The sequence below is a fragment of the Vulpes lagopus genome, chromosome 3 (genome assembly GCF_018345385.1).
Source record: "Vulpes lagopus strain Blue_001 chromosome 3, ASM1834538v1, whole genome shotgun sequence".
Classification (NCBI taxonomy): Eukaryota; Metazoa; Chordata; class Mammalia; order Carnivora; family Canidae; genus Vulpes; species Vulpes lagopus.
The window spans coordinates 138,472,778-138,496,532 of NC_054826.1; the positions used below are offsets into that span (position 1 = coordinate 138,472,778).

Consider the following 23,755-nt stretch of genomic DNA (forward strand, 5'->3'; position numbering starts at 1 on the left):
GCGTCCTATAAGTCTTTAGCATATAAAAAATCCTCTTGGAAACTTCCTTTAGAGGAAAAATGAGTGGGAAATACCAGAAAGGGAGAAAGAACATGAAAGACTCCTAACTCTGGGAAATGAACGAGGGGTGGCGGAAGGGGAGGTAGGCAGGGGGTGGGGGTGACTGGGTGACGGGCACTGAGATGGGCACTTGACGGGATGAGCACTGGGTGTTATTCTATATGTTGGCAAATTGAACACCGATAAAAAATAAATTTATTTTAAAAAAAGAGAGACTCCCTTTATCTTTATCTCTCCCAATTCCAAAGTATCTAATCAATCAATCGTTCCTCAGGGGGTGGGGAGGGAGGTAGAGGGGGTGGCCAGATCTTTCTGCCCAGGGGTCCTGTCCTCATGCTATAATAAAAACACTTTTTGCACTGAAAATGTCTCAAGAATTCCTTCTTGACTGGTGGCTTATGGACTCCGCTCCAAACCACATCGGTTGGCATAAGGAAACAGAGTTTTTCTATCATGTAAGAATGGGAAAGAGAAGACTCCTAAACACATGGGAAGTCTTCCCCTGGTGTGGCAGGCTGATGAGCACCTTCTGACCCTGGGTTCCTAGCATACCTGGCACCTCTGTGATGGCACCTGTTTTCAGATGTGCTGATGGTTGGTGTGGCATCTATCCCCCCCACCCCCTCTACCAAGAAGAGGAGGAGGAAGAAACTTTCTTCTTATATATTAATTTTTATCAGGAGTAAATGGCATTATAGATAATATACCTAATTTAACTATTAAGAGAAACTATGTGTATATCTAGATTTTAAAAACCAATAACAACACTGGAAAGTTATCCAAATATGACAATAGGACACCGAAATAATAACAAGAATAATAATGATCCTAGCTAACACTGACTAAGCACTTACCATGTGCCAAGGCACTAAACTAAATGCTTCATATGGATCATCTCGTTAAACCTTGCAATTACCCAGTTATTGCTGCCTAGAAAAGTAAACTAGCCCAGGCGTACACAGCTAGTGAGAGATGGAGGCAGCATGTGAACCCTGGTAGTCAGATTCCAGAGCCTGTGCTGGGGTGGATTTCAGTAAGATCCAGCTTGACTCCATCTGTTAGGTCTCCAAATAAAGGAACATTATGTGAACATTATGGGCTACACTTCCAAGAGATAGTGAGAATTCTTTAAAATCCTCAAAACTGTCTCAAGTGAGTTATAACCAACGAGAATAACAATATCCTATGACCTCTGAATAACTGGATGTTATCAATGCATTTGGGACTGGTTTTAGCAACATACAGTTTAGCATTCATCAGCCCCTTCCTCCATTTGGCCACTAGAATGCGCCCTAGCATCAGTAATCCCGGGCGGAGCCCAAGACCTGACCTAACCAGAGACAAAATTTCAGAGCCCAGAGATTTAAAATTCCTCTCTTCCCAACCCCTCATTTAAAGTTAGGACACTGAAAAAAATAATAATAATAAATAATGTTAGGACACTGAAAAACACCAGTGAAATGACTAGTCACCCAGTCATTATTAAGAGTAAAAACTTGGTGCGCCTGGGTGGCTCCCTCGGTTAAGCATCTGCCTTCAGCTCAGCTCACCGTCCCAGTGTCCTAGTAGAGAGCCCCAAGTTGGCATCCCTACTCAGTGGGGAGTCCGCTTCTGCCCTTCCCGCCTCATTCCTGCTAGCTCCAGCTGGCTGGCTCGCTCTCTCTCTCTCTCTCTCAAATAAATAAACACAATCTTTCTAAAAAGAAAAGTAAAAACTTCAAAATGGGCAGGTAAATGTAGGAAGGAAGAAAATATATTTAGGCTCATTAATGAGAAAAATGTTATCAGGTTATCTGCTATCTAAGAAGCACCTATTATTATGTGCCTGACACTGTGCAAGACACTTCATAGCATCTCTAATCTTCACTAGATGCCTGCATTGTACATCCTACTTCCCCAGCTCCCATCCCCGTTGACATACAAAGAAACTCATGCTCAGAGAAGTTGTGGAGCCCTAGGAAGTTCACACGACCACTAAGGGGCGGAGTCAGGTTCCACTGCCCAAGCTCAGCACACCAGCTTCTCTTAACAGGCTTCAAACTGTTGCCATTCCTTATCTCCAGCCATCTTTTTGGTGTTTTCTTTCTCTCTTTCTTTCTTATTTTTTTTTTTAAAGAGAGAAGGGCATTGCCATCTCTGAGTTTGCGGGATTTTTTGGAAAACTGGAAATCCAAAATATGTTTCATTCTACTATTTTATTATTTATGTATCAATTCAAACTTATTTAACCAAAAAAAAAGTGGGGTTCTCCTCTTCTCCACCATCAAAACAATGTGAACCAAGATAATTGTAACAAGCAACTTGCTCGGTGTTGATATATCACATACCTAAGACTCTTAAAATGCATTCTGCCTAAGATTTCATGACTTCTTTTGCTACATCCTTGCAACAGCTTTTTGAGTGTTAATTTCTGTAAAATCTACCTTTTCTATTAACAAACCCCTAACACAATTTTCAGCCTCCTCAGAAAAGTTTCTCAATTAAAAAAAAAAAAGCACCTAGATTTCACTGTAATGGGATCAAGTTTATTAATTCCATCACACAATTATCTTCTTAAGCTCAAAAAAGATGTACAAAGTTAAAGCCCTTTTACAAAAAATATGATGAAGCTTCTAGTGACTATCAGATCTTAAAACAGGGAGTCCAATAAAAGATCAATATTTACTAATGACAGCCTTAAGTGAGATTGTTCTAGACATCATAAAAACCAACAAATACTAGGTAAGTAGCCCTTTCAGATTTTTTTTTCCCTCAATGTAAGAAGGCACAATAGATGCATAGGGACAAAAAAAAAAAAAGATGCATTTGGAGCAGAATCTTAAGTGTTTATTTCTAGATTATGTAATTATAGAGTGGCTTTTTCTCTATATTGCTTAAATTTTCTATAGTGAACATGTACTTCCTCTGTATTAAGATGAAAAATAATACAGAATTTGGAATCAGAGAGACCTGTGTTTGAATCCATTTACTGCCATTTTCTAGCCGTGTAAATCTGGGCAAGTGAGGTAATTCCTCTGAACCTCTTACCTTGTCTTCCATAAAATAACTACCACCTCCCCTAGAGAGTGGTTCTGATTCTTAAAGAAATGATAGGTGCACAAAAGGCTTATTAGCCCCATTCCTGGCATATAGGCAAATTTAGCTATAGTTATTTCCCAATATTGTAATTTTTAAAGATTTTTGACAATTAAGAAGTTACAATCTTCCCACTATAAAATAAACAAGATACTGATATGTAATTATACAGTATAGGGAATAAGTCAATAATATTGAAATAACTACACATGACAGATGGTAACTAGATTGAATGAGGTGACCATGTTCTAATGTACAAAAATATCCAATCACTATGTTGTACACCTAAAACTAATACAATATTAAAGGCAACTGTTCTTCAATTAAAAAAAAAAGAATTGTCACACAAAATATTCGAGCCTTTTATCCAATGATTCTACTACTTAAGAATTTAGAGAAGAAAGGAGAACTACAAAAAAAATGTGAACATTTGCCAACCATGAAAAATGAAAAACTGTAAACCATGTAGATCTCATTCAGAAAGTAACAGCATTATAGCACATCACAAAATAATATATAATGCAGTCACGGAAAAGTATAATGAAAACCTACATTTACTACCATGGAAAGAAGTCTGTGACATGTTAGGTGAAAAAAGCTGATATAAGACAGTAATCATGGGGTGCCTGGTGGCTCAGTCAATTAAGCGGTCAACTCTTGATTTGAGGTCAGGTCATGATCTCAGGGACCTGGGAGCAAGCCTCACATCAGGATCTGTGCTCAACAGAGAGTCTGCATGAGATTCTCTCCCTCCCTCTCCTTCTGTCCCTCTCCTTGCTCGCCCTCTCTCACTCTCTTTCTAAAATAAAGAAGTAAATAAATCTTTTTAAAATAAAAAGATAGGGCAGCCCCGGTGGCGCAGTGGTTTAGCACTGCCTGCAGCCCAGGGTGTGATCCTGGAGACCCTGGATCGAGTCACACATCAGGCTCTCTGCATGGAGCCTGTTTCTCCCTCTGCCTGTGTCTCTGTCTTTCTCTCTCTCTGCATCTCTATGAATAAATAAATAAAAAATCTTTAAAAAAATAAAATAAAATAGATAGTAATCATGATGCTATGCTTCTAAAAAAAGAAAGGTTTGTTTGTATGTGTGTGTATGTGTGTGTGTGTGTGTTCACTGGAAAAGAAAAAAAAAAGTGTGCACACAAATACAAAGAAGCAGATGGAAAGAAAATTAAATCCCCCTATAATCCCACCACCAACCACTAACCCTAGAAAACTTGGGTAGAATTAAAGGTAATTTTTATGTGCTTTTTATTAATTCATCTGTATTTTTAATATAATCATGTATTACCTCTCTAAAAATACTTTAAATGATTCTTTAAATTACACCTCTCATCTTCTCTTTAAGAAAATGTCATAAAACACAGGAACCCTAAATGGCAAAATTCTTTCAACTTCATCAAATGAACACCCACCAACAAAGCCACTACTGAAACTACACACCCACTGAGATTTCCTAGGTCTGAGTCAGATCACTTTGCATAGAAGGCCAAAGGTAAATTTAATCAATCCTGTCTTGAAAGACCAACTGCCAGAAAGCAGTTTCCTTGGGCACTTAACATGGTACTCCTGACAACCCAACATGGGAGAGGTTAATCAATGTCTGGAGCAAAAGAGATTCATTAACAATTTCATGAATGAGAAGATGTAATTCTGGCTTCAGTACAGAGGACTCCTATTTGGTAGCTTAACTCTCTAGACTTGCATTACCCATTACAGGGAAACCATGCTTGAAGCAGAGTTCCCTGGAACATATGCTATATGCATGAACTGATACACACATTTGTGGAAGCTCAAACAAATCAGTAAATCTGAATGCATGATTAACAATATACAATGAAACTAGATGTTCAAACTAATACTTAGGATGATGATGGTGATAAAAGGAGAATAACCCTAAACTTTGGGTTTCAGATGTTTCCTCAAAAGACTGATGTTCCAGTTCTATGACTAGATAAAGAGCAATAAAAAGAAACTATTATATTCATAGGTAAAAATTTTTAATTTTATGTGCTGCTCCCATAAATTATACTTAAGCCTTGGTGCCTATCATTACTTGTCTTCTAGGAATGTTGGCAGGTGAAAATAAATAAATAGAGAAAATAAATAGAGAAAATAAATAGTACTGTGAAAACTCACATAGCTGATTATGTTTCATTCAAGAGGCTTTTTTGTTTTGCACTTTTTTTTTTTTTGTCTTCCTGAGTATGTATGCCCCTGGCTATACACATACTGCAAATGAGTAATTTAATCACTGTCAGCTAGAAAGGTATTCTAGTCATAATGGAACTAAATAGATCAGTATGGTAGCAATGTTTAGGAGCTCAGGTCTGGGATGGAGTACCAGTTCCCCCTATTACTCTGGGTAAATTTTCTACTCATAAAAGCCTCAGTTTCTTCTTCTGCAAAATGGAGATAACCGTATCTAAATCTCATAGAGGTGCATATTAAATGAGATACTATAGTGCTTAGGTAGTAACTATGTCACCACCATCATCATTGTTATTGTTCCACATGATGTTCCCCAAAGAATACTCTGATACAGCACTTTGCCACCAAATAAATCTCAGAACCACTGACAGAATTCAACAATCTGCTTATGAGGTTGACCAGTTGCTTCTCAGGTTTTTCTTTGATAACTGGGTCAGGTAAAGTGCCTATTTATGCATTTTAAAATTTAAATTTTTTCTAGTTTTAAAACAGGATTATAACTTCACCTACTAAACTATATTTAACACACTAATTACTACTGTTCAATTTTTTAATTAATAAATATTCTCTGGAGACTATTACCAAAAGAAAGGATTATCTGAGGAAATTAAGAAATTAAAGAAGATGAACTGAAATAAATTTTTGGATGGTAAAGTAAAGAAAAACCTACCATTTTCAATTTTGCTTTTTGGATGTGGTCCACTAAATGCTAAAAATTTTCCTGGAACAATCCAGTTGAAGTCACCATTTTCAACTCGCTGGTAGAATTTTGTGAGAAAAGAGAAGAAAAATATTTTATAATTCTTATACAATTTAGGAAACCCTTACAAATAATACTGCTTTTCACTCTGTTAGTACTACTGAATATATGTGATGACAAAGTAATATAGCTTAAAATAAAAACATGCATCTGATTCTCAAACTGATATTTCAATCTGTTTCAGAAAATGTTTTATTATCTATGAAAAGTTTAGAAAACTTTATTTAAAGTAGAGGTACTTTGCTTAAAATAATTTTGTCTCCTGGCTACTCTGCAATGCAATGAAATGAAAACAAATATTACTTGTCTCTGCAATAAATAAAGGGAGAGAAGATAAAAGAAAATATAAGCACTTTTCATGAACATGGTAAACATATTTTAAAGAATGAAAAAAATCTATAAATGTCAGGGTCTTAATGAACACACTTCCATTTTTTTTCCTGTTTGTATAGGTTACTACTATTGTCAGTGTTGATTTTAGCCTGGGTATGAAGGAGGCAGGAGTGAGGAACAAAGTCATCAAACCCTCGAGGTACCCCAGAAACTTGAGTCAGCCAAAGTCTCCCAGAGGGGTTGCAAACCCAAACAGCTAACTAGTCAGGAGAGAGACATAAACACAGGCAGGTGACTCTTCAGCTCTGGTTAAAGTCACCCTGCAGGAAAGGATAACTGAATGTGGCTGACCTTCTGAATGGGTTTTCACATAAATCTCTCTATATTTGATGTTGACTACTTTAAGTTTTTAAATAAAATGAAACCAAATAAAACACACCAGTTGTCAGCCTCTGGTCTACAGTCCCTAAAGGATCCTCAGAAAACCTCTGAAGACCAGGGAAGGGGCCTAGCATCCTCCTACTGCTCCATTATCCTCTTCCTTGCTTCTCTTCCTTATGTGCCTCTAAATCCATGGAACACTGGGGTAGGGCTGAAGGTACCCAAGATTTGCAGAGAGTTGGGACACATCTGTGCAATGCATCATAAAATATATGTCACTTCTTCACATAAGCATTCTTTAGCCCACTCACAACCCACCCCTACCCTACCATGAGGCCCAGCTTCTAGACTCTATTTCTACCCTCAAGGCTCTCTAGCACTGTACAGATACCTCCTCAAGCTGGAAAGAAAGGCAGTTCTCTACTGGATCAAGAATATCCATTAAAAAGGCTTTCTAGGGATCCCTGGGTGGCGCTGCGGTTTGGCGCCTGCCTTTGGCCCGGGGCGCGATCCTGGAGACCCGGGATCGAATCCCACGTCGGGCTCCCGGTGCATGGAGCCTGCTTCTCTCTCTGCCTGTGTCTCTGCCTCTCTCTCTCTCTGTGTGTGTGACTATCATGAATAAATAAATAAAATCTTTAAAAAAAATAAAAATAAAAATAAAAATAAAAAAAATAAAAAGGCTTTCTTCTCCACCACTACATGGCACAGACCCCAAAGGTAGGAATATGTATCAAATACAGTCTGCATCCTACTGTTAAGAGCACTAAAGTAGTTGTTAAATTAATTGGAGTAACGCCATCAAGGAAATTAGAGCCTTTAATTACTTATACTACAATTATCATTTCTAATTTTCATGAAAATCAAAACTTAGCTGTACAATTTCTATGTTTAAAATGAGATGTTTCTTTCCACTTATAATAAGTTATAAGTGAAACCTTACATGACACATTATAAATGCCTGAATTGCATTAATCTAACTATAATAAATATAATAGCCCCATAGTGTCAGAAATAAAATCTTAGAGCTACTGAATGTTATGATTACACATGCCAAATTATATCTCAGGCATAACTATTCATAACAATCTGATTAAAGAATCTAATATATAACTCTTTGTGACACTTAAGCTTTTTCTTGTTGAAAGAAAGCAGTCTCTAATGGTCCAATGTCCCTCTTAAGTAATTAATAAGCTTAAAACATCATTTAAAAATTCAAAAATAAAGGTATCCTCTAATCAGCAAAAGGCTAAAGGCAATTCTTTCTGAACAATAAAAGAAAGTAGGTTTCTATGTTCACTCTTTCTGTATCCTTGACCACTAAGTAAGCCTAGATAAATTTATCGTACTATGTCTGTTTATTTGGATTACAGACATCCATTTGGTTAAATAGTAACCTTTTATAATCAATCATATGGAGAAAGGCAGTGGATTCACTAAGATACATTTACTCACAAAACCAAAAAGAATATGTTTGCAAATCTGTCTACACAAAAAGATAAACAGCAGATCACACTGGACTATATTCAGTAGCTTAGATAAGCTTGATGGAGTAAACAATGAGATTTGGGTCTTAAATCTAAACCTGAAAAAAATTAGTAAGAAAGCTATAGCTTTCAACTAATATAACATAAGCTTACTTCAGTTAAGTATCCCAAATTAATGTGTGCCTTCTTTCACAGTGAATTAAACAAACATCAATATTTATCAATAATAAAATATTTAAGATGATACAAATTGGTTTTCTAATTAAATACACAAACACACTTCACAGAAATCTAGATAGGACAGAAACCAAAGGTACTCCCCAACCCTACCACACTTTACAAACAAATGTCTCAGCAAACATGAGGCAAGAAGATGGTTTTACCTCTTACATTCCAAAGCCTACTGTACTGCCTATCAAGTGCTACGTAGGAAAACTGTACATGTTCTTCACTATAAGAAAAAAAAATAAAACCTGAATTCCTTGGGTGCCTAGGTGGCTCAGCTGGTTAAGCATCTGCCTTCAGCTCAGGTCATGGTCCCAGAGTCCTGGGATCAAGCCCAGTGTCAGGCTCTCACTCAGCAGGGAGTCTGCTTCTCCCTCTCCACCATTTGTGTTTCCTTTCCCTATCTCTGTCACTCTCTCAGATAAATAAGCTTTAAAAATCTTTAAAACTTTTTTGAATTCCTGAAACGAATATATTTAAGTGTTAATACTCACTTTACTATAGAATTCTTCAGTCTAGAGAGACTCCTAACTCTGGGAAACAAACAAAGGGCTGCGGAAGGGGAGGAGATTAGGGGGATTAGGGAACTGAGTGATGGGCACTAAGGAGGGCACGGGAAGGGATGAGCACTGGATGTTATACTACATGTTGGCAAATTGAATTTAAATACAATATTTTTTTAAAAAAGAATTCTTTAGTCTACAAAAGATTCACCAGATTTCTTTGAAATAGCTAAAGAAATCAAAGTTGCTTACAAAGTAAATAACAGTATTAAAACTGAAAAAAAAAAAAGTAAACACAATCTGACTTGAAAACAAATTTTTACAACTTCTAAGAGAAACATCTATGCCAATGAAGTATGCTTGTGTTGTAATGGTCACAAATGGTCACAAATGCCTGTGATGTAATGGGACTGTAATGGTTTTTCAGTCCCAATACTGAAAAACATTTGGCTTTTTACCATTGTAATAAACAGACAGTAACACAGAAAAGACAGACCTTGAGGTTAACAATTACAGGATTGATTCCCTTTATCAAGAGATACGTTTTCTAAGACAATACAGACAGTGTTTAAATACAATTCGACATTCCTTAAAACATTTGCTGAGCCTTTACTATAAATCAAGGACTATAACTTAGCTGTCACACAAAAAATAATTAAAAATATTTTCTCTGTGCTCTTAAGGAATATGAAAGCAAGTTGGAGTGATGACTAACAGTAATAATAATAGATGCAAATACATATAGAACACTGACTCTATGCGAGGCACTACTCTGTTACATGCAACTCATTTCATGCTTATGGCAACCCTATGAGGTGGGTCCTATTAGCTCCATTTTATACCCATTGCTATAGACAGAATTTGTGTCCTCTCAAAATTCATAGGTCAAAACCTAATCCCCAGTATGATCATATTTGGAGGTCATATTTGGAGGAAGGTCATAAGGATGGAACCCTCATAAAGGGATAGTATCCTTAAAAAAAGACCCCCAGAGAGCTCCTGGCCCTTCTACAATGTGAAGACAAGGGAAGTATATGGCTATGGCTATGGAACAGGGCTACCAATGACCAGACCTGCTGGTTCCTTGACCTTGGATTTCTCAGTGTCCAGAACTATGAGAAATAAATGTTTGTTGTTTAAGCCACACAGTCTCTGGTATTGTTACAGCAGTCCAAACTAAGATATCCATTTAAAGAAAAAAAAAAAGTTGCATTACACTTTGAAAAGAGCTATAATAGGGCAGCCCCGGTGGCTCAGCGGTTTAGCGCCACCTTCAGTCCAGGGCCTGATCCCGGAGACGGGGGATCAAGTCCCACATCAGGCTCCCTGCATAGAGCCTGCTTCTCCCTCTGCCTGTGTTTCTGCCTCTCTCTCTCTGTGTGTCTCTCGAGTAAATAAATAAAATCTTTAAAAAAGAAAAGAAAAGAAAAGAAAAGAAAAGAAAAGAAAAGAAAAGAAAAGAACTACAATAGAAGTATATAAGAGGTTTAACTATTTGAGAAATCAAAATGAATCACAAAATCTTTTTATTCATTAAAAAGTAGCTTCCCGGGATCCCTGGGTGGCGCAACGGTTTGGCGCCTGCCTTTGGCCCAGGGCGTGATCCTGGAGGCCCGGGATCGAATCCCACATCAGGCTCCCGGTGCATGGAGCCTGCTTCTTCCTCAGCCTGTGTCTCTGCCTCTCTCTCTCTGTGACTATCATAAATAAATTTAAAAAAATAAAAAATAAAAATAAAAATAAAAATAAAAATAAAATAAAAAGTAGCTTCCCTTTATTTCCCTCATTTCTAAAACAATAAAATAGTGTTGATGGTATAGTTGTATTATATAAATGCAAATATGCTGCAGTGATTGGCACTTTGTGTATTTAAAGCAGAGTAAATATTTGAGTTACTTGGCTTAAATTAAAATGTCATGCCATCTGGCTTTAAATAATCAAACTCTAGATTATTAATTCAGATTTGCTTTTGAGAGCAAGTGTGGTGGAGGGAGAAAGGAGGTCCCCATGTGGATGATTGGTCTGCCTCTGCTAGCTCCAGCTGGGGTGGGGATATTTGGGTGGTAGAAAACACTTAGGAGACTGCTCCAGCTGCTCAGAGCAGCGTAGCCTCTGCTAATGCAACTCCAGGGACCCAGGACATTTGCAGGTGCCACTGCTCAAGATATGACAATTTGAGACCACAAACACATATATAATTGTTGAAACTTGGAAGCAGATGCCCTCACTCATGGAGAGTGGCCACAAACCAGAGCCCTAGAGAAGAGCGGGCTTCAGGTGCACAAAAGAGAGAAAATGCTCGCAAAGGAGACTGAGAAAGAAGGCCAGAGAGCAAGGAAGAGAAAAGCATGAGATAGAACCTTAGGAATTAGGGAAAGAAAGCAAGCATCCAGAACTAGAGTGGCCACAGAACAAATCAAGTAAGAAGAGGGTCAAACACAACCATGTGGTTTGCTGGCTCTTCTGTAAGCACAGAGAGTTTCATAAAACTTACAGAGGTAAAGGCCAGCCCAGAACCAACTGACTGTAACAGAGTCTAGACTGCTCTCTTAAGAAGCTTGGAGGTAGGGTATCTGAGTGGCTCAGAGGTTGAGTGTCTGCCTTTTGCTCAGGTCGTGATCCCAGGGTCCTGAGATCGAGTCCCACATCAGTCTCCCCACAGGGAGCCTGCTTCTCCCTCTGCCTGTGACTCTGCCTCTCTCTCTTTGTGTGTCTTTCATGAATAAATAAAATCTTAAAAAAAAAAAAAAAGCTTCAAGGTAAAAGAGAACACAAAAAGCAAACTAAAGAGGAAGAAAAAACCATGGGAAATTTCTTAGGACAAGGTAGACCTCAAAACATTTTATAGGGGATCCCTGGGTGGCTCAGCGGTTTGACACCTGCCTTTGGCCCAGGGCACGATCCTGGAGTCCCGGGATCAAGTCCCATGTCAGGATCCCGGCATGGAGCCTGCTTCTCCCTCTGCCTGTGTCTCTGCCCCTCTCTCTCTCTCTCTCTCTCTCTCTCTCTCTTTCTCTGTCTATCATGAATAAATAAAAATCTTTAAAAAAAATTTTATAGATTTAAGCAAAGGGTATAGTGGATTAGCAGATATGGCAATGCTGGGTCATTCCACCTTATTAGTCAGTGTCCAGGAAGGAATTTTGCTTCCTTAAACTTGTAGCTTTTAAGTGGTATACTCAGGACTATAGGAGAGCTCCAGGGAAATGCTTCTAATAGTTAGTTCTTTGAGTAGTCAAATCCCTGTGGGAGGCATACCTCCATAGTTCCTCCAGGTGGTAAGGGTGTGCTCACCTACCTGCATTCTGGAGCTTGCTTGACTCTAGTCTTACAGCAAGAATTCACATTTTTCTAGTTCCATAATCCATGAACAAGAGGGCAGAGCAAGCAAGCAGCACCCAGATTACTTACATTCTAGTTTGGTATACAAACTGTAATCCAAAGCAAAGCCCTGAAACATCATACCTTGGGTGTTCAATAGCAATAACTCCTGCTGTTGACCTAAGGTGGCATATTGAGCAGTAGGAGACCTAACAAACACTATTCATTCTCAAGGTACATACATATGGGAACCCTCAGGAATGCACACTACCTAGTCAGGTGACAATTTACTTATTATCTGCAATGAAGGATGAGATAGTCAACCTGGACACTATCTCTGCTCATATATATTAAGCTAAATTGAGGTTACATGGACAGCCTGGTTGAAGAAGACACCTCGCAATTTGTGTTGGACATAACTGGTTTAAAAAAAAAAACTCACAGAGCGCCAGAGTGGCTCAGTCAGTTAAGCATCTGCTTTTGGCTCAGGTCATGCTCCTGGGGTCCTAGGATCAAGCCATGCATCAGGCTCTCTGCTCAGCACAGAGTCAGCTTCTCCCTTTCCCTTTGCCTCTCCACCCCACTTGTGCTCACTCTCTCTCTCAAATAAATAAATAAAATCCTTTTTAAAAACTCACTTCTGAAACATAGATTGGTTGGTAATGAAAGAAAGAAACATCATTTAAAGATGTTGACTACCACAGTCAATACATTTTGCCCCTGGAGTGTTACTACAAAATCAGAATTCTTAATTAATAAGTCCTGGTCACTTTCCAAGGTGCTACATCCCTGATTTTAGTATTCAATCATTTATTTATTCTTTCATCTGACCAATATGTAATGAGTGCCCACTATGAGTATACTATCCTGCTGGGTTACTTACTCATACAAAGATGAACAAGGCACGGTTCCTGACCTCGAGCAGCCAGAGTGCAGGGATGTGTACAGAGTACCATGCAGCACCACGTGAGAAGAGCTCCCACGGAGCTGAGAATGACTTAGTCAGACATACTGACGTACATGTGTGATTGGCAGGAAAGAAGAGATCACAGGAAGAGGGGGAACAAGAGTGTGTTGCAAGGCACAAAAAGATCAAGAAGCACTGCCGTCCAGGAAGCTACATGGATTTGGGTCTGAGAGGGAAGAGGAAGAGACAAGAGTGGAGAGGAAGGAAAACCCATGTCAAGAGGGCCTTTTGTGCCACAGTAAGGAGTCCGTATTTCCTCCATACTTTTAGTCAGTGTGGAGCCCATGAAGGACTTAATGCAGAAGACTGGTATAATCAGACTCAATTTCTAAAACACACACTCTGATAGGAATATGGAAAAGGCCTAAGAGTCAAGACATCCAAAATTGAGCAACACTTTCTTGCAAACAGTTCCCACATGGGCTAGCTACACTGTAATGTGGCTAAGATCATGTGCAATCGCCTTCTACGACGACAGCAGTGCTCTTTTCCCAAATGAACACCCTGTAAGTGAAGATAGTAATAATAATGACTTACACAATGCTAGAACATCTCAGGAGCAAAATTTTCCACATTCAGCCTGCCACGGATGAAGGCAAAATTCTGTGTAAACAATTAATCTGATAAGCTTGAAGATGGGGTTTGTGACAAAGGTTGGACATGATAACTTCCGCAAGAATATAAGGATTCTATGGTAGCAGATGATAAGAATAAAGGCTCTAACCCCACACATGAAGAGAGGAAATTGCAGGCAGCCTCTTGAGGGAAAAAAAAAAAGTACCTGACCTAGCAAATATACTGAGAAAACAGGAGGTACTTAAATAAACATCTGTTCAATAAACGAACTGAAAAGTTATCAGCTCAAGGCCATAAAGAGTGTAATGCAGCTTCTTGACCCTCACAGAATCAGGGTTTATCTGTACACCATTATTTCTGTTGAACAAAGCTTCCCAAAATCAGTGAAACAGAATGGAGTTGCCTTGGCAGGGACCAGGGCAGCCAGAGTGCCCAGGCCAGTTGTCAACAGCTATGAGCTATAATCACAGGGTACTGAGCAAATATTATCCTTTTTCACATGTGCCTTGATGAGAGAAGCAAAAGGAGGCCCTATGCAGTGACTCCACACTCAAGTGGGCAATAACCAGTCAGTCTGTCACCAGGCCTGCAGGAGCCAGGTGCAACTCTAACCACGCCCATCAAGTAACCTCTAGTAAAGTGGCCCTGGTTTGGCAGCATGTAAAAGCAAAGGGTCACCGTCAGTAATTCTGGGAAATATCCTCACACTGACCATGTTACTTCACCCACCAAAAGCACGTTGTTGTTTTTTTTCCTCAAAAAAGGAATGATTTATGGGAGGGAAAAAAAGATAGTGGAAGATATAAAATAACTCAAAGAATGAAGACAAATTAATTTCTTAGTTTTTGAAGTACGCTTTATGTAAACTTTAAGCTCCATTTAATCCCAAAAGAAGTATTTAAGGAAACTCCTAGCAATTGCATAGGCCAAATTCTGGATGGGGTAATAAACGCAAGCCACACCAATGAGGCATCTCCACAAGCTTCCCCAGGGTTTGTTTCTTTGCCCTTCTCTTCTCCTTCCCTCTCCCAGGGACATGATGCTGCTCTGAGAGTTTATCTGTGTATGGCCAACACAGAGACATCATCAAAAATGGCAAGCCTTCTGGTAAACAGTAGAAAGCCCCTTGGAGACAACCAAATGACAAACAAAAGACACAACTTCAAGTTCTCTTTGATGAATAATGACTTAAGATAATGCCTAAAAGCACCACCATCAATTTTAGGTGGGCCCTATTTAGTAAGGATGGTTCCCCAAAGAAGAATTTTTAAAAGGCTGACTGAAGGCAGACTCTATGTATGGGTGCTCCTTCAGGGTCTCACAAGCAGAATACTATCCTACGTGAGCAGTAACCATACAGAGGTATGTGAGGGTACAGCTCCTCACATACCCACAGGAACATAATTTGAATACTCAAGCTCTTTCATCTTCACTGCTGTTCCCGAGGGGAAAAGGTCTATTTTCATTTTTCAAGTGAAACCATGAATGGTTACGTTTCAAAGGAGTGGCTGTTCTTTGAAAATACCTTAAGAAACCTGTTGGAAAAGTATGAACATTTGGATACTGATTCTTAGGAGAAGTTTTGGGACCACTTTCTTACAGTTACTTTCTGGGATCTTCATGGCATAGCTGCCAGGATTATACCTGTTTGATCAGTGCAAAAGTGAAGAATGCACAGTTCAACAGCTTGGTAAAGGACCTGAGAGATCAGGAAGATACTTTTGTTCAGCAATAATTAATGGGCCATTTTGGAAGTCACATGGAAATAAAGCAAGAGCCTGAGATACCTTATCCCAAGCCTTTTAAATCTGACAGGGCTTAACTCTTATGTGAATAATTAGATCACCTGAAGCAAGGCAGCATAACCTGTTCTGCTAATCTCAGGCTTCACATCATTCCAAGGGACCTCAACAGTTCATGCCAAGCCTGTCCCTGCAGAATCTGCCCTCTACCTACATGCATCTATGGAGCACTTGAAATGTGACCAGTCCAGGAGCTCCTGGGAGCTCAGTCGGTTAAAGCATCTAACTCTGATTTCAAGTCAAGTCTTCATTTCAGCATCAAGAGTTCAAGCCCCACACTGGGCTCCATGCTGGATATGAAGCCTACTTAAAAAAAAGTGACTAGTCCAAACTGAGATGTGCCATAGAGCAAACTACATGCTGAGATTTGAAGACTTAGTTCAAAAATAGGAATGTAAAATACTTCAATAATAATTTTTGTATTTTTTTAAATATTTATTTATTTTTTATTTATGGTAGACATAGAGAGGCAGAGACACAGGAGGAGGGAGAAGCAGGCTCCATGCCAGGAGCCCGACTCAGGACTCAATCCCGGGACTCCAGGATCACGCCCTGGGCCAATGGCAGGCACCAAACCGCTGAGCCACCCAGGGATCCCCAATAATTTTTGTACTGATTACATGATGAAATGATAGTTTGGGTATACTGGATTAGGTAAAATATATTAAAATTAATCTCATCATTTCTTTTTACTTTTTCTAAATGTGGCTACTAGAATGTTTAAAATATATATAATTCTCATTATATATATTTCTATGGACAGCAATGCTCTAGACCCATGAATTACAGAAGGAAAATAGGTATAACCTTTTTCAGAATGAGCGAAAGTTTATCTGAAGATTTTGTAAAATGAGTATTTTCCATGTTCTGCTGGCCTTGTCACTAACAACATTTATAAGTGGCATTCTTATCATAAAATTGCCCTTCAATCTCACACAGAGATGTGATCTCATTAATTTAGGCTTTTTCTTGATCAAATTATGTATTAAATGTAGTTCACTCAAGAAGTGCCTTTGAGGGGCAGCCCGGGTGGCTCAGTGGTTTAGCGCCCCCAGGGCGTGATCCTGGAGACCCGGGATGGAGTCCCACATCGGGCTCCCTGCATGGAGCCTGCTTCTCCCTCTGCCTGTGTCTGTGCCCCTCTTTCTGTGTCTCTCATGAGTAAATAAATAAAATCTTTAAAAAAAAAAAAAAAGAAGTGCCTTTGAAAAGCTTCATCCTGAATATCCCCCACTAATCTAAGACTTACATTCTCCTAATTTGCTATCAATGATAAAATCTTACTAGGAAAACCACGTCTTCATTGGAATGCCTACTTTGTTGGAACACACTAAATATGTGTATCTAGCTATCCTAAGAGATCACCCAATGTCCAAACTCACTAAAGCAGGTGAGAAAATGAAAAGTGAGAGAAATTATGGCAAGAAAGGATCAGGTCCACAGAGTGTCGGGAGGAGAGTTCCTTCATATATTCATTGAGCAGCATTTATGACATGCTCACTCCTTAAAAAGCGTCCTTTGTGATTTTCTTTTCCTGGGCTTTATGATTGTGTGTGTGTGTATGTGTGTGTGTGTGTGTGTGTGTGTGTGTGTGTCACTCCCAGAAAGGAAGTAATTTGACAGAAAACTTTTAAAATGTTCACCAACTGCCCCTTGCCTCCCATTATTATCTGTGTTGTTATTATTATTGTTGTTGTTGTTTATTCAGGTGACAGTATGACCACATTCTTAACAGACTTTTTTGTTTGGCTGGTTGGCTGGCTGGTTTGCAAGAACGATACTGTACTGTCTGTTTCAGGTTTTGCAACAGCTTTTCCAACTACCTCTCAACACAAACATTAAAGTTTTCAAAAAAAATAGGAAGGAATGAGTAAAATGTCAAATAGTTTTTTTTCTAGTTATTGTGGTATTTGTTCCTTCCTCTTCCTGAGTCCCCACGCCATCTCCTTTAATGGAAATGGCATTAGCATTTTGACATATAATTTTCTCCATGCTAATACACATGGAGTGTGAAGCTTATCTGATTTGGAAGCCCACTTGAAGAAAAGAATACAGGGGGCACCTGCATGGCTCAGTGGTTAAGCATCTGCCTTTGGCTCAGGTCATGATCCCAAGGTCCCAGAATCGAATCCCATATGGGGCTTGCTAGAGGGAGCCTGCTTCTCCCTCTGCCTATGCTTCTGCCTCTCTCTCGTCTCTCATGAATAAACAAATAAAATCTTTCAAAAAAAATACAGAATTATAAATACACAATTAGGTATATAGGACCTTAAAGGGTGCCCATAGAAGTGGAGGTCTCTAAATTTTAAGCTTTATTAGCTCTACAGGAAATCAGCCCTGCTCTTCTAATACAGATATACATATATAGGTGAAATGGGATCTCATTATTGTTTATTAAAGGAGGGGATTACATTATGAGTGCTTATCTGTATCTTTTCTTCCAAAGAATATGTTAGAGAAATCATTCGAAGACACGCAATATAGCTCAAATTCCCCTTTTCACATCACTACAACCATTCCATGGTGTCTGTGTGTACTACAAGGATTCAATCTTCCCTTCTTATAAGTGGACAGTCTCTTTGTTTCTAGTTGGGGGACGGGGTTTGCGGGGATGAATTTTTTTTTTTGCCACTAATAAAAATGCCATGAGAACAACGCTTTTTTGGCAAGAAAGAAAGTAAGCTAGCTCAAGATTTTTAATAAATTACACTAAATTTATTAATTTGAGGAGAAATAGCAGTTTTATGATGTTAAATCCTTCTATCCAAGAACTAGGTATAAATTTTTCCATTTAGCCATGTCCTACCTCACAAGGAATTTGCGATCCAATAAGAAAAATAAAGCTGTACACAATCAGCCATGATAGAGAAATGGAAAGTGCAAATTGTAACATATGAAACTGAAGGGAGAAAGTACCCAAGAGAGTAATGATCTGTGTAGATCTGACACACACGAAATGGAGGAGGGGAAATGTTAAAGAGGGTGGGCACGGGGCAGAAAGGAAGGCTGAGCAGTTTGGGGTCAAGAATGATGAGAGCCCTGTTTTATGATCACTCAGTCACATGGATGAAAGACCAACAAGGGAAGAAGGGCCAGGGCTCATTAGAGAGTGCTTATAATAGTCCACAAGGAAAGGCACTGGCACCTGAGCCAAAGGGAAGGAAGGGAGAACAGAAAGGACAGGAAAGATGAAACACACCCCCAGAGTTCAAATGCTGCTTAGATTGGGAGGGAAAGAGAAGCGCTTCTGTTCTTGAGCCTGGGAACTGCAGGATGGTGGTGCCATTGATACAAAGGAATGAAGCTTCAGAAGACCATGTTTGAGTGACAAGATGGCCAGTTTCTTTTCAGACATGTTAAGTTTAACATGTAAGCAGGATTTCCAAACAGAAATCCTGAACTAGAGCCCAAAGTGGGAGGGCTGCCCTCTGTTGCTAAGCATAGTGATACATTTCACAGGTCCTCTGGAGAACCCCCAACAGATGAGCTCACTTGCATAGAATGTTGGGCCTACTCACATTCTACAGGCTTCTCATCTTCCAGAAAAGCTAACTGCTTCTAGACTCCTCCTCCTCCTATTCAGAAAGTGCTCTTCTTCACTGCCTCCTTAAACCACAACCTGGCTGGGACAGCCCTTGCCTAAACTGCATCACTGAGCAGGCAAGACATTATTCGAAAGCTTCATGATGACAAGGGGAAAAAAACTCAGCCAACTCGTAGAACTAGGCAAATTCAGCCACATTTCAAAATAAAATTTATCCAGTCAATAATATTATAAAATGCAAGTCTAGTTTTGTTTTAAACAGAAACTGAATTTTAAATTAACAGTAACTCAGAATCACTAGCAAACTATACTTTGAAATTATTTTTTCTTATAAACTAAACATGTAAAATAATTGTCAACAGAGGTTTGGTGGAAGAACATTATAGATATGATGTTTTTCCCAAACTAAAATTTTGGTGATTCCTGGTTCAAAGGCAATAACCAAGCTGAAAGGACAAAACTGACAACTACAGAAAACTCCAGGATGCTTTTATTTTAGCAGCCATTCAATTTGCAATACCTGAGTGTTGGAGGGTGAGGAAGAGTGAGGAGGTAGGGGACTTTAATTAACATGAAATTATATCTTGCAAAATATTAAAATGTACAAACCTCATAATGTTCATATTCATCCACATCAAATGTCTCAAAGTCAAAAAATCCATGTTGTAATCCCTAGAAGCAGAATTTGAATTAGTTTTTTCACGAAAAATTGGTAAGTCCTCTAGTCATTCCTAGAATTCCTGTTCACAGATGATCTCATTAACCTGAAGGAAAAAGCTTGAAATCTTTCATTTATAACGCATATCTAGAAATCACCTTCTAACATTAGTAATTTTGCACTGAAACTTTCTCACAAGTGGGACTTAACACTTACAAAAGCATGAAAATATGTCCCACAAAATGTATCTAGAGTCCTAATTTACATTAGTTTTGTATAAAAATCAATCATGTATATAAAATGGAATATGCTAGCAAAAGTAGAGTTAAAACCTGTTGGGGGGATGTCTGGGTGGCTCAGTGGTTGAGTGTCTGTCTGCCTTGGGCTCAGGACCTGATTCTGGAGTTCCAGGATCGAGTCCCACATCGGGCTCTCAGGGAGCCTGCTTCTCCTTCTGCCTGTGTCTCTGCCTCTTTCTCGGTGTCGCTCATAAATAAATAAATAAATAAATAAATAAATAAATAAATAAAATCTTTTTAAAAAAAAAACCTTTTGGGAACTATGCAATTAATTCACATCTAACTATGATAGAATATATAACAGTGATTAACTTTTCAGATAGGAGAAGAAAAATCAATTATTCCTGAGGTTTTGTTTCTCTTTTATCACTAATGAGCCACTTAGCAAAAGGGGCATTTTTACTTAATAGGCCCTTAATTGTTCCTAAAACTCTTTGAGAGAATTTGTTTTATGGTAATAGTTACTGACAGAGTAAAAGCTTACTTGACTGCTCTTACAATTTAGAGGAAGAGCTGATATTTTTAACAACACAAAGAAAACATTCATTACTCCTTTTTATAACTAATGACTTAGAACTTTGAAAACTATCCAGCTTGCTCAGATACAAAATTTTGAAGAGGACAGTCTTTTATAAGTCATGAAGCTATACAGATTAGAATAGAATACAAAACCACTGTTACTTTTAAAAGTTACATATTCAAGTCTTTAAAAACAGAAGAATCTATTAAGTCAAGTTCTCGTACATCTATCTTTGAAAATACTTTAGAGACCAATGTTTTCCAAAAGGCAGAACACGGATCACCTACAACAGAAGCACTTTAAAATACAAATTCCTAAACGCCATCCCAGAACTATTAAATGTGATTCTTTGGGGGTAGGATCAGCATTTTAACATGCCTTCTAGGTGTTTCTTATAAATGATAAATTCTGACAACAGTGGTTTAGTCAACACTTGTTTTACAAGCAAAACAAATTTTTTAAATCCTTTCACCTTTAAACAAAGCAATTTAGTGGATCCAGATGCACCAATCCAGTGAAAGCAGTGAGAAAAATATACCGAGGACCTACAACGTTCCTTCCTTTCTCTTCATTCAAAGTGTGTGTTTGTACATGTTTCTGTGTGTAGTTCACACACATGTGAACTATGCTTATGATGATGCCAATACAACAAAATCAGAAAGCTATGCTTCCTAAAAAGGCAAAAATGCAGCCACACTCTGTCTACATTCTTAGGAGTATGATACTCTTTGTCACAGCAATTGCCCAGAACACAGTGGCTTATTATGTAAGAGAGAGTATGGGGAAGGGTAGTATGTCTCAAAGACATGTTGAACACTGCCAAATCTTCTAAAATCTCATCTACATTTGGGTAAAATAAACCCCAGCACTTGATGGAACAAGAAATTCACAGAAGACTTTATCCATGAACAAAGTCACACCTTTCCTCTATAGCAGGAAGGATGTCATAAATTTCTATATCAAGTTACCAAGTTACCACAACAGGCAGGGATATTCCAGTGTGAACTCTTTCTGAACTTCATAAATTTATAAACAGCCTGTACCAGATGGCAGAACAGACAAAATAATAACAACAATAAGTAAGTTACTTTTTTACCCCTCAGGCATACTTTCTAAATGCTATCACAGTGAATTACATATTGAATAATATCTCCATAAGGGTTCTTAACTTGTGTTACTAGAAGTCTGGGTTTGTGACATTATTTGCGGGATGTTCTAGAGCATTTTGACAGTTTTTAAGTGAAAAGAAAAATATTTGAAACTATTTTAAACTTTTACAGAGCTTAAATTCATTTATAAATGATATATCAAAGTCAAAAATAAACCCACAAAACTAGTATACATAACCAATTTTCTCAACTCAAAATGTAACAAAATCAGTTTTGTATTACATCAGAGAAAAACTGGAACAAGAGTCACTGCTGATAGTGTGTGTATAATCCGTAATGACCCTTGCCAATGGGTTATGCAATATGTACATTCCTGACTGATGATAAATCATGGCTATACATTCAAGATGGAATCATGTACTCTGAACCTTCATTAGAATTCACAGTATAGCATGCACTGTGCATGACTTCCCAGTAGATCGATGCTTCTAGAACAACCTTTGATTTATAAGACACCCTGATATATTAGAAAGCTCCAAATTGATAAGGAAATGTGAGTTAGAATTAGCCCTGCTAATAACTCCCTATGGCCCTAAGAATAACTTACCTTCTCTAGGATTGTTTCCTCATCTATAAAAATGAAATAATAATATCTGGCCTTCTTACTCCTTCATAGGCATGTAATAATATCCAGATAGGAAACCAACATGAAAATGTTCTCCCCCACAGTAAAAGAGGTGTGCAGTGGCTTCCTATCTCTCCCACACTAAACTCTAGCTTGATAAGGAAACCGCATCAGTGACAAAGCAATGTCACAGGCAGAGCAGCAGATAGAAATGATACATCTGCCCCAGAACAGGATTAATTTAAATAAGAAAGAGAAAGCCCTTCTACTGCAATAAGGAATTAGAGTTACTCCCAGACACTCCTCAATTTGCCTGACAGTCTATATTTTACAGATCAATCATTCCATCAAGAAGTGAAAGCCTTCTGCTCACTGCCTGTCCTTTCTTCTCTGCAATGACAAACAAGGATGTTGACATTATTCTTTTTTCATATTTTGAAACTTCTATGTCAACTACAGCAAGGAGAATTATTACCTTTCTGATTCCCTGCAAACAGTCGAGGATGGTGAGATTATAAGTGCAATTTCCAAAGGAAGCATCCCTATAAATACAAAAAAACAAAACAAAACACTAAAAACGCACATTCAGAATATTCAAATAATAAAATACCAAAGTCAACTGACGATATGCTTGTTTGGCTTCACAGCTGTCAACACAATAAATTAATGTAACCCATCAGATCCTATTAGTTAACTACTCTTAGAGCTTTACTGAATCATTTCTGAAACTGCTTTAATGCAATAGGCAGAATTAACCAGAAAAGCAGATCTAAGAGCCTGAGCTCTGAAGTCAGACTGCCTTCATTCAAATTCCAGCTCTGCCACATATGGCTGGGACCACGAGCAAGTTATTTTACCTCTATGAGTCTTGGTTTCCCATCTCTGAAATGATGTTACTGATAGTATCTGCCATTCACAGGATTGTTGTCAGATTACATCTAATAAATATAAAGTCCTTCATATAAGACCCTAGGATATAGGAAGCGCCTAATAAATATTATGACTATTCTTTATATTATTAACAGTGAACTAGACTGTTTCATTAAGTAAAAGATTCATAATCACTAAAGGTATTCTGACAGAGGAACAACCACCCGTCAGGAATATGATAAATACAAGTATAAAAATGTAAGGAGGACAATGTAGGCAAGTCATCAGAAGCTAGCTGTTATTATCATGGATTAAATGCGGCCACATCCATCTACCCACCCTCCTCAGCACCACCAAAAAAAAAAAAAAAAACTATGGAAGAGGCAGTCACACTTCCGAATAATCTCCTGTCGGATCCATGAGAGCTT

The 23,755-nt window shown here is 38.3% G+C and overlaps 1 protein-coding gene across 10 annotated transcripts in view; it reads right to left on the reverse strand.

The window, feature by feature from the left end:
- The window catches only part of CDC14A (cell division cycle 14A), a 182,880-nt gene that overhangs the window by 72,527 nt on the left and 86,598 nt on the right, over positions 1-23,755 (reverse strand). For all 10 annotated transcript variants that reach the window (XM_041747779.1, XM_041747781.1, XM_041747782.1 and 7 more), the window contains 3 exons: positions 22,933-22,999; positions 19,856-19,918; positions 6,018-6,105 (listed from right to left, as the gene is read on the reverse strand). In XM_041747779.1, the coding sequence (XP_041603713.1) occupies positions 6,018-6,105; positions 19,856-19,918; positions 22,933-22,999 (218 nt within the window). The remainder of the gene's footprint in view (positions 1-6,017; positions 6,106-19,855; positions 19,919-22,932; positions 23,000-23,755) is intronic.